Below are 12367 nucleotides of genomic sequence, written 5' to 3'. Positions count from 1 at the left end.
ATTCCTTTTAAATTTCTGTGAACAGTAAATTTCAAGAAAACAGCAAGATAGAAAAAAATATATACATAAATACAAAAAAACATTTAGGCCTTTAAAATTATATTTTATCATGAATTATGGGGAAAATATTTGTTAAAATAATTTGGACGATGATTAATTATTTATGGTTCTAAAAAGGAAACCGATTCTATCTCAATCAATTAAAAATTAATTAATTCAAATTAGTTAGCATTACAGTGAAGCGGTTTTAGATATAGGTTAATATCCCATTTCGTTTTAGTGAGTAGCTCGATCAAATCCAGGAGCCAGGAAAACGACGGTGCCGAAATTGGTTGCAGAACAAATCACTTCATCCCAAAAGATCATCTCGCACAATTTTGCTGCCGTGAGAAAGCGATCCAACCTCAATCCGATCCATTAAGAATATGAGCAAATCAGGTAGTGTTTAAGTACACAGTAAATTCTGGGACCAAATAGACCCAATTTTAGAGTAGGCTAATATTTACACTTGGACGAAAGTAAAATAAAGACTTGAAGAAAGTAGATTGGCTGTCTTCCAAGCTGAAGGTTGTGAGTTTGTTCCTCAACCCTTGAGTGACTTTTATTTATTCAGTTTTTTGATAGTTTTTTTCAATTCATTATCTCTTCCAAGTGTAAATATTGTTATAAAACTGAGTCTATTTGGTCCCACTCTAAATAGAGTCAAATTTACTGTGTACATTTTCTGATGTAAAAAGAAACCTTACAAGGAGGAACAAGTTTACAGCCCATCAACTGATTAGCCCAGAGATAACGAACTTTACTTCTGGGCCACCGTTTTATGTATTCATATTTCCAGCGCAGTGTCATTCCAGTGTCATTGGCTAAGATAGGACAGATGGTCCAGTTACTGCAACAGGAGTTTGGCCTGGCAATAATCTGCTGCGTCAACAGATCCCGCTTAAAAGCTAAATGCAAATGACCGCTATTCGCGCTAATCTGGAAAATTGATGACAAATACTTTCTGTCGATATCTCGAGCCCAGCCCGCGCTTCAATGCTTTAAAACGCTTTCCGAGCCGCACGGGACGGTCGGATCAAGTGAGACAATATGGTCGGTTTAGCGTGTCACCAAACCGAGTGGTTAGCAAACCTCGACTGCGCTGACATTAGAGGAACAAGCGCAGCGGGAGCAGGTGTCAGGGCGGGTCCGCGCGGTGTGAAGGTTGATGAGGCAAGTGGGGAGGAGACGGGTGAGGGGGCTGGGGGGCAACCGCACATATTGGGCGGCGCCCCAGCTTGGCAGCCACGAGCCTTTGATCTATGAGCGGATGACTCTCATCAGCAGGTTGAGAATGAAGCAGGGGGGAAGGGGGGGGTCCTCAAAAGGGACTGAACGGGGTCAACGGGTGGAGACATTTTTCATTGGGTTGGAGTGATGAGAGTGAAACGAAGGAATGGATGACAACACACTCATAAAGAAATACATGAAAGGGGAAGTCATTGAACCCGCGCAGCTGTATCCGGGCAACATGCCCAGAATCATAAGTTAATGGATGATCGTCAAAGGACGTAATTGGTAATTTAATGCGGTGGTTCACAAAGCTCATCCCAATCAATGAGCTCATCTCTGTTGTCCTGTGATGGACTGGCGACCAGTCCAGGATGCGGTTTGCCTTTCTCCGAGTCAGCCAGGCCTTTGACCATGAACGAGACAAGCGGGACAGAAAACGGATGGGAGGATGTGCTGTTCTACATAAATGACCTTTTGTGATTGGGTTTTGGCTCCTCTTCAGTGATCCAATCTCAAAATCATTTCGCAGGCCTGACAAGGAATGATGAAGAGGAGCCTCATCCGTCTTTATGTATACTACTGAGGACAGGATTGTTTATCTATTGGCAGGAGCTTAAACGGAGCAGCCACCTGCTCTTTACAACCCTCCTGTGGAGCAATATCACCGCGTGGATTTCCAGTACGATTAAAATGTGTTTTGTTTACAGTACAGGCTATTGCGGCAAGCATCCTGATTTGACTGGCACAGTCCCGTTTTTGAGCCTTGGGTTCCACATCTCAGCGGATTTCTCCAACCCCATTATATTGTCCCAATATTACGGAATTATTAGGTCTGTGCATTTAATCGAAATTTCAATCATTACACTCCACAATTACAAAATCGGCATAATCGTAAACAAAAACAAAAGATTATTAACTCATTTGCTTCCAAAAACGTATAAATACATTCTATTTGAAATATTACCTTGGTCTCAAAAAATTTTTTTTTACGTTTTTTATGCTAGAGCATACAGAAGGCTTTGATGCGGTCTCTGAACTGATGAGAAACCTTAAAGCAATGGAAGTAATTATAAAAACAGCCAGCAGGTTGTAGCAGAGTATAAGAGATCAACCAGGGCCATGTTGCAACAAGCTCATTTCCCCAGTGTTTTAAACAGATTTGTGAATAATGATTAAACTTAGCTATATTCTAATGCTAAATGCTGCAAAAAGGAAACAGATAAAAACATACTTTTGTCCAAATGAAAGAAGAGACTCTAATCTTTCTTTTGGTAGGTTTCATGTTTTTATAGCAATAGAACACAATATTCTGTGGGCCTTGCAAAATCAGTCAAAATCCAGGGGTTTGCTTCAGCGAAAATTGGTGGAAGTGAATGAGTTAATACAACGTTTGAGTTGTTGAAATGTATATATTTGCACTAAGTCTAAGTCTTTGTCTAAGTCCCGCCCCCTCCCACCTCTTTTGGCATTTTGCCAAAGGATGATGTTACTTCCGGTCCCACCCTTTGTACCCAAATATGGGCACATTTCCTATGACGTCATACTCCGGTGGTTGCGAACAAGTCCTGTTTAGATCCTGCCCCTTATGCCCAAATATGGACTTCCTGCGGTATGTGTCAACACAAGCTGAGCTTTTCTGGCGGCATGTTTCCAGTGCGGGACCGGCGCCAAGTTGAACGGCACAGCCAGCTTCCAATAGCTGCCAGGACCGTGCAAAAAAAGTTTGGATATTGGTGAGTGCATTTGGTTGTTTAGCGCTGTTGAACTGACAACCAACCAAGACAGCATTTAGCTTTAGCTAAACTAATAATCTCCCACTCGCAACAAAAGTGCATATTTGAAATTTTGAAAATCTGGTCACCATAGACAAGCTTCTACCAGCTAACCCATAGTCTCAGGCGCACTCTAAGCGGGAGAGACTTTGATATCCGACCTAATCGTACGTCTTCAAAGTGCTTTAATGGTTACACTCAGGAAGCAATTTCCATCCCTCTGCTACTCTTCTAATCTCACACTATCCGACGTGGTCTTATTTTCGTCCTACCATCACCGCATCCTCACAGAAGCGCATTGGCAACACCGCGCCAGACACAAGCTCGCACATTTTGCATTTAGAACAGGTGCCTGCCCCGCAGCACAGCTTGAGAGTCCAGATACACTGGGATTTGCAGCAATCCCGTTCTCACACATGCTTTCCGCCTCTACCGCTATTTACAGCACAGGAGCTTTGTACTAAAGAGAGGAGAAGAGAATCCCGCGTAGCATTTTTTTTCCCCCAAGAAGAAGCTTTTTTTTGTTACAAACGGGCAACACAAACTTTCATTTCTGTTCAATGGCATCTGGTAACCAGATGAAGGTAATTGTCATTCCATACAAAAGTTAGTTTGGGATAGAGAGGATAACAGACCAGGACGTAGCCTGCTAACAAGCACACCGAGTTTTTTTGTTATTGTTAATGTTTCAGACTTGGCGCTGGCCATGAGAGACATTTGCTTTCTATCACACATCGTAAAAAGCCTGTCAAATTGCAAATAATCCAACTTTTATACGGAATTCACAGCAGCAAGTGGGCATACCAAAATCCGATAATAAGACATTCGATTAGGGATGTAACCATAACGACAATAATGCGATATTAAATTACTGCAATATCGTCGTCATCGTGTCACAATATTAAAAGCAGCACATCTGTTAAGACGGTAAGGTTGTATTCCATTTGTGCAGTTCTAGCACCCTCCGGTGGTTAGTTTATTAGTGCACTTTAATTTTAATTAGGAAGGATTTGGCCTGCCCACTGCAGCGGTTATAGTCATACTACCAAATATTTTTCAAGATTTCCATCAAGAAAAACGTTACATTTCACAGTGTGAACTACATAGACCACGAAACTTTGTGCCACTGAGCCAATAGGAGCACAAGAGTACAAAAACGCTTTTTTTCTCCAATATAAACTTTTTAAAATTAAATGTAAGTTTATGAATTGATTTATTTATTATGCAATATTGTTCGTTTTTACACAGTAGCATACCACACACACACACACACACACAAATATCGTGATAATTATCGTATCGTAATGTTTGGATATTGTTACATCCCTATGTACGATGATGTATGATATGTATAAAATAATATTAATAAATAGGGCTGGATGTCGATTAAGACCAGATTTGATTCGATTCAAATCACGATTTGAGTAATTTTCGATTCGGTTTAGGATTTAATGCAGTACCAATTTTTCTGTTATACATATTTAGATTTTAGATTTATTTTATATATATTTATATGTTGTATATAACATTAAAAATATATATTTTATTTAAATAATTGTAAACACAGTATAAATTAAATTGGTGAATCCGAAACTGGCGGGGGTTGATTGTACTTTACTGAAAGTAAAGTTTTAATGGTGACTGAGGACTTCTGCGCAGTCCTGTTGATCACCGTCAATTTTAAAGAGCGACTTTATAGTTGCCACTATTTCGAAGCCTTCACTTGTGCAGTGCGCATTGCATCCATTTCACGTCAGCAAGCCGCAAGATGCACTTAAAGAGGCCAAGAGGGGTCAGGGAAAACACAAGGATCCAAGCGGCAGCGGAAAACGCATTACAATGATGAGTCTTTATTGTGTAATGCCATCCGGTCTAAAAATAACAGCGTTTATTTCCAACAACATATTTTATGTGTCAGCCCGAGCGAAAGACGAGGATGTGAGTAGGAGGGTTTGGCGAGAGAACATCTCTCCAGAGGGATTATAGAGTAATGATCAACTACTTCACCCGCAGCAAGCTCCGAACCCTTCATTTGCGTCAACCCGCATGCAGGTGTGGGCAGAGATTGGGGCTAGCCCAGAGCTCCTACTGGAAGGAGGCCACGCCGAGATATAAGCACGCACACACTCCCAGCCAATCTGCATTTGACGGGCCGACTTGCCCCGCCGTGCCTCCACTCTCCTGGAACAAACACTAAACACAGCCAAGGGCACCTCCAGGATTGCTTTGGCCAGCAATTCCTCCTCAATCCTCGCCGTCGCCTTCCTCATCAATGACCGCCTTGCTTGACATTCACACACGCATCACACGCAAAGCTCAACGCGGCGCCGGCCGGCCTAGCTGCACGACTGCCCCGGGAGGACGGAAATAATGCCGCCGCACAGCGGTCACCGGAATGCATGATTAGGCTCGCCACGCAGGGCGGCCGGCTAAACAGACTTTGACCTCGGGGTGGTGGGCATAAGGTCAGTTAGCAGTTTGGAAAGCTTGGATAACTTTTGTGGAGCAGCCAAGCAAAGAGCCAAGGGGGCAGCGGTGACTAGAGAATAGGATTTGAACCAGCAACCCTCAAGTAAGAATGAATTGCTGCCGTACAGAGCAGAGCCACTGCAAACTGTGTATAATTTAGGCTGTAAACAATGAGGATTTTGGAGCCAATCACCGATCAGCAAGTAAAAAAAATAATAATAATAATAAAAAAATTAAAAGATTTTTTTTTTACACATTGCTAAAGATCACTGATCCGATCAGAAGTTGGACCAATCTTTTTAAACAACTTGTTTAGTTACTGTATAGTTGAACCCCACTAAGGGATTTGGATTGGCATGGCCCAAGAATTGCAAAAAATAATAATAATATTGGAAAATATTGGGGAAAAATTTGAGAAAAAAAATCTAATTTGGGAGAAAAAAAATACCCTTGAGTGAACAAGATTGTTTTTGCTGTAATGTCATATTTTGCGGATCGGATCAATGACATTAATCGCTCGGGCAATTATGACAATTCAAACAATCATCGATTTTGCATAAAGTGCAAAGTAGCCAATCAGATCTGCCCATATACTTGTACAGTATACATCAACGGAGATGCGTTCCAGACCCACACGCTATAGTTAGTCTAGTTAGTTAGTCATATGAACAGACTAAGGCTACAACTAACAATTATTTTAATAATTGATTAATCTGATTATAAATAGAGCAATTGGATTCAAAAGTCATTCATTAATTAATTTCCATCCCTTTGTTACAAAAAAACAGCACTTCAAATTGAAAGTGCAAAAAATGCACCAACACATATTGGTTATGATTCAGTAGTAAAAAAAAAAATGGTCGTTTTCCAAAATAAAAGCAGATGTTTCTTAATTTGATTATTTACAAAGACAGTCAGTCTGATTTCATGGAGGATTTAAGTAATCAGAGAATATTTACTGTTTAGAGGCTGAACTTTTAAAAGTTCAAAGTTAAAAAAAAAAAAGAGTCTTAAACCGATTATCAAAATAGTTGTTGATTAATTTGATAATTGATTAGTAGTCGATTAAGGGTTTTTTGCACCTCTAAAAGAGCCCTACAAAAAACCCTACCACACACTATAAATACCGATAAACATTTCAAAACTAAAATATTTGAACACAGAAACAATTACTTTAAGAGGCTTGGCCTGGTGGGGTGTCATTAATGAGTTTGCGCGTGAGTGTGAGCTGTGGCCGACAGCAGCTCCTAGTAAGAAAAAAAAATGGAGCAAATTGAAGGGAATTCATTTGTTTTTTTTGTGTGTGTTTTTTTTTTAGATTAGCTGTGTTGACATTTGGGAATTTAGCAAGGCAGACAACAAAATATATTGAAACAAGGCGAAAGAAAATGACTACAAAGTGCTCTATTTTGGCTGTGGCTCCGTTCCAAAACAATTAAAAAGCATTAGGAGAGTGTCAATGTGGACATGCTGCTAGACAGAGGACATCACACACTGTTTTAAAAGCTTTCACTATAACTTACTATAGAATTTAGCTAAAAGAAGAAAAAAACTAGCCGCAACATTCCTATCAAATTATCTTTTCCAAACACATTTTTTGTCTTCCTCGTAGGAGTGGAAGAATGGAGGGTTTGCAAAACACACACACTGGGCTCTCTTTATTATAAATTTGTCTCTAGCCTTCTGCAGCACTTCAGAGTGAATGCCGTCAGGGACACACGCGCGTGCTCACACACGCACACACCTGGAGATGCAACTACAGAGGAGCCTTGACGACAGCAGAAAGGATGCTCTTGTGATGTTTGCACCTTGGACGGGTTTGAAGCACAGTTGCACAGTTAATAAAAATGTGGACCGCGGGGGGAGGGGAGGCTGTGCTGGGTGTGGCTCCTGTGTTTTTTTTTTTTTTTCCCCGATATGAGATGGCACGTGGAGGAGGAGTGCTAATGTTGGGATAATTTTGTATCGCCTAGCGCTGGGGTGAGGGCGGGGGAGGCGGTTTGTGTAGCCTGAGGGCTTTCTCCAAGACGCCCATCCCCGAGGTCCAGCTCTGCACTGTTGCCCTGACAGCTACTTGAAAAAGCATCAGCAGGGGTGTGTTCAACAACTGCCAACCCTCCCCCCATCCCTTACACCCCACCCCCTTACTCTTGCTCAATGCATTTCCCTTACAGATGCTAAAGCAAAATGCTAAGCTCTAGCCCATAATTATATAATTATGTCTTTTCTCGGGACAACACTGAAGAAATGACAGTGTACAGTTTATATAATGGTGTAATGTATCATTGCCGCAAAATAACTACAAATACAGCCGCTAATAGCTAAACCCATGGCAACAAAAGTGTGTATACCCCTAAGTGAAAATGCCCAAGGTGTCAGTATTTTGCATGGCCACCATTATGTTTATGCAGCTTTCAATTTCATTTTTAGTTTATTTTGTTAATGAAAAGGATTTTCAATTTTAATGACTTACAGTAGTTAGTTTTGATTAACGATAATAAAATTGATCCCCTCCCACCTTAGTAAAGACATTACTCCAAATAAGAACCTGATACTCTCAAACTCATTGAATAAAGGCATTGGATTATGTTAGTTAGCTCTACTAAACCCCAGTCAATTTCTGGGTACTTTCAGTGGAATGAAACTCAAATTGAAAGCCAACTGTACCTTCATAATTAACGCCTTACCTCAGATAAACACCACATAGCCTTTCAAATTGAGTAAGGTTTTTAAATCTTGTTCGTCAGCTCTCTAATAAACAAAACAATTTCTGGGTATGTAATTGATATGAATGTAATGAAACAAAAAATGAAAATCGACTGTATGCCATCTTCTAAATAAATGTCTTACCTCAGATAAACACCACATAGCCTATCGAATTGAATTGAGTAAGTTTAATAAATCAGCTCTAAAAAAAAATTAAAAAAAAAAATAAATAAAAAACCTTACCTCAAATAAACACCAGATAGCCTATCGAATTGAATTGAGTAAGTTTAATAAATCAGCTCTAAAAAAAATAAAAAATAAATGAAAAATAAAAAACCTTACCTCAAATAAACACCAGATAGCCTCTTGAATTGCGTAATGGTATTAAAACTTGTTAGCTCTATTAAACCCCAAAATATTACTGGGTACATCATCCATATGAACGCCTTACCTCAGATAAACACCGCATAGCCTCTCGAATTGTGTAAGTAAATCTTATTTGTCAGTCCTAATAAACCCCAAACAATTTCAGGGTACTTCATCCATATAAACGAAATATACTCAAATTGAAAGCCAACTGTATGCCACCTTCATAATTAACACCTTACCTCAAATAAACACCAGATATTCTCTTGAATTGCGTAATGTTATTAAATCTTGTTAGCTCTAATAAACCCCAAACAATTACTGGGTACATCATCCATTAAGGCAAAATAAAACTCAAATTGAAAGCCAACTGTATGCCACCTTCATAATTAACACCTTACCTCAAATAAACGCCAGATAGCCTCTTGAATTGTATTAAATCTTTTTAGTCAGCTCTACTAAATGCTGTGACTTAATTAAATGGCAGGTGCTTCATCCACATGAATGGAATGAAACTCAATTTGAATACCCGAGCACCCCTCACACCTGCAATAACACTAGTAGACCCTAGCAGACACCAGGTACTCTAATACTCTCTGCATTTGAGTAAATAGACACCCCTATATTGTACTTGATATCCTCTGTTTTCCTCCAGTCAGGACATCAGCCTTCCCTCCGGGCAGGCAGCAGGCAGGCGTCACAGCACACAGCCATGGAAATGTTCTGGTCGCAATCTAATGAGCGCGGGAATGTCACCGCGGGCCTGTCTGCCGGTTGCCGGCCACCAGCCCGCCCGCCCGTCTCCAACATCCATACATGTTGAATCAGCACAGCTGCCAGACGCCGCTTCCTCCCAATCCCTTTCTCTCCTGCTTTCTTCCACCTTCACGTCCCGTCCCGCTCGCTCGCTCGCTCGGCGTGTCTATTTCCATCACAAGCACAAACGCAGGCCTCCCCCTCACCCCGCTCCATTAAACTAAACGCAGACATCCCGAATGTCTGCTATAAATAAAACGCCACCTTCTCATGTCTGGGTGTGAGCTGAGTTAGGACGAGGACATGCATAGAAAATGAGAATAAATGAGAATTATTTCAAAGTGTCATAAGAGATTTCTTTTTGGGTATCCAGCCCAAGGACCAAACACCCCCCCCCCACCACTTCCCTTGCTACCTGCATGGATAGAACACTCGTGATGACTGTTTTCGGTCTCCAAAGAGGACATCAAACAGGCCGTCTTCACACAGACGGCTCGCTTGCTCGGCGGCTGCAGATTAGAAGATAGCAGCCGGGACGGAGGGAGACGGCAGATAAAAAATGAAATGACTGTCCCGAAACAACATTCGCACTTGAAGACGTCTTTCTAGTGAACGCCGGCATGGCTGTGAAAACTGGAGAAAAAAAATGCACGTTCTTCTTTTTGTTGCTACTTTTTTGACAGAGAGCTTTGTCTTTCTCATGATGGATCTCCAAATGCTCTCATAGAGGAGATTTTCATCTGAGCTGCTCTGTGCATTCTGTCAACATTTTTTTTTTTATCAACCTGGATTTTTAGTGCTGGATGATGCTGGCCTTCTAGTGATATCACAATTCAATGTACACAGTGATGACGTCATAATGAAGAAGAGCATAAACATCCACCAACGTCGGCCATTTGCATTTGAATCCTCAGCAAACTCATCCATGTATCCTGGGCTCATACCGGAGCTACACAACAAAATGTGTCCAACTGCAGAACAACTGACCAAAAAAATACAAAATAAAACAAAAAGGTTTTGTCCTCAAAACCGACCGTCCAAATCTCAGTCTTTATTTAGCCTTTGGAGTTAGACAGAAATGTCAATCAGATATTGCGCTCTAAAACCAACATGCTATGAAACATGTTACACTAGATTTGCCCAGTTTTTATGCCGAGCGCAGGTGCACCAGTCTACAAAAATAGGCCGTCTTCATTTTCTTACTACAGTCTTACTACAGCTAATTAGTGAAATGTTGCTTATCTGCAGGGTAACCTGTGGAGCAAAAACTTGACATGCTAGGAAAAAATAACTGACTGCAATTTTGAAACCAGCATGTCAATTTTAGATTAGAACTAACTGTATAGATTTTTTTTCAGTGTTGTTCATCTAAAAACCAAACCTTCTTCCTCTTTACATTCTCACCAACAATGAGATAAGAGAAAGATGATCACATGGTGTTTGTTGTGAAGCATTTTGCAGCTCACCTGCGATCCTAATGAGGACTGATGGAGCCAAAGGAAAAGTGGAAAGTTGACCAAATTTACAATTAATCAGCACTAGAATGTCAAGTACAAAGGTGCCTTGACTTACAAGATTCATTCGTTCCGAGACTATGATTGTATCTATTCTCAAATCATCTTTACCCATTGAAATGAATGGAAATTCAAGTAATTTGTTCCAATCCCACATTCCTTCTGGTGTGCACGCCCTGGCCACATGGGGGCAGTACAATGCAGACATACAACCATACATAAAGAAGAGTTTCACGACTGACTCAGTACTGCTTTATTATGCTTACAGTTACAACTACTGCCACATTGATGCTAGTAGTGTTAGCCCATCTATGACGTTTAGCATTGTGTGTTAGCATTAAGCTAGCAAAGGCAAAGTTATAATGTTATTTGAAAGACACGACATGTAATTCTCTCAGCTGTATGTTTTTTTTAACTACATCTGGAGTGGCTCAGAATATTTTGAAGCAAACACATGGTTTTTTTTTTGTTTTGTTTTTAAATCTGCCAAAGAAGTTGTGAGCACAGCCTCCATTAAATCCAATCTGGTAAATTAGGTATAATGGTGGAGGTCCACCTTCTCAGAATATTTGGAATGTATTTGTTGTCTGACTTGACAACTCCTTTCATTGACTTGTAAAACGTAAACAAGTGTTAGACAACCAGCACACATTTTTCACCAACTGTTCAGACCACACACACTGCACAGCATCTCCCACCAGTGGGTGACTTCTACTTGGGGGTGAATGCACATTCCTCACCCTCAAACAATCCGCTTACTGGGGCGTGACAGCAGGACAAAGTGAAGAAAGGCTAAATGATTGAAAAAGCAGTTTGTGGAGTTGCCATACCTTGAAAGTGGAACGCTCTTGATTCTCTATGGAAGCCTTGGACCTGAGTAACTCCATCAAATCCATCTCCGGGCATGAGTTCGTCCAACACGCTGATGCGCAGAGCTGGGTCGACCCCAAAACCTTGCACTAATTTGCAGAAATATAAACGTTGATTGTTAATGCTGGTTGTGGATGTCGTGATTCTGAGAGGTCTTGCTTGTCAAACGCATAAAAACAACATATGAATTAATTATGGAAGGCAACATGGATGGATCAGCGATGGCAAATGTCCTTACCTGAGCAAGCGCAGAATATGCAGACAACCAGAAATAGCTGTAACAATCCCATGGTGAACGTGTGTTTGAAAACAAAAATTAGTCCATATTTTGTCCACTTCTGACAGATAGTTCGATGCTGAGAATATTAGCAATCCAGGATGCTGAGCGAGGGCATTATCCAAACTTTACATCCCCGGCGATGAAGAGGCGTTAACATACACACACAAAACAGCAAAGATGGAAGTCCAGTGTTGTTATTATGACTCCATGGAGGGCGTGTGGATGTGCTCCATGAGCGCCGTCCGCGGGCACAGGTGGATGCGCGGAGGAAGCACAAAGGGAACCGTGACGCCGCCTTCACCAGCTCAACAGACGGTCCTGCCGCGGCTCGGGAGGAAGGAAGGGAGCTGCTGCCGCCCAGG

The 12367-nt window shown here is 41.1% G+C and overlaps 1 protein-coding gene across 1 annotated transcript in view; it reads right to left on the bottom strand.

The window, feature by feature from the left end:
* The window catches only part of nell2a (neural EGFL like 2a), a 106592-nt gene extending 94225 nt beyond the window's left edge, over positions 1–12367 (bottom strand). Inside the window, exons 1-2 of the mRNA XM_077567640.1 lie at positions 11964–12367; positions 11686–11814 (exon numbers count right to left, since the gene is read on the bottom strand). Coding sequence (XP_077423766.1) covers positions 11686–11814; positions 11964–12015 — 181 coding nt within the window. The 5' untranslated portion in view covers positions 12016–12367. The remainder of the gene's footprint in view (positions 1–11685; positions 11815–11963) is intronic.

This window comes from Vanacampus margaritifer, chromosome 6 (genome assembly GCF_051991255.1).
Source record: "Vanacampus margaritifer isolate UIUO_Vmar chromosome 6, RoL_Vmar_1.0, whole genome shotgun sequence".
Classification (NCBI taxonomy): Eukaryota; Metazoa; Chordata; class Actinopteri; order Syngnathiformes; family Syngnathidae; genus Vanacampus; species Vanacampus margaritifer.
This window is presented reverse-complemented; position numbering and strand designations above follow the sequence as displayed.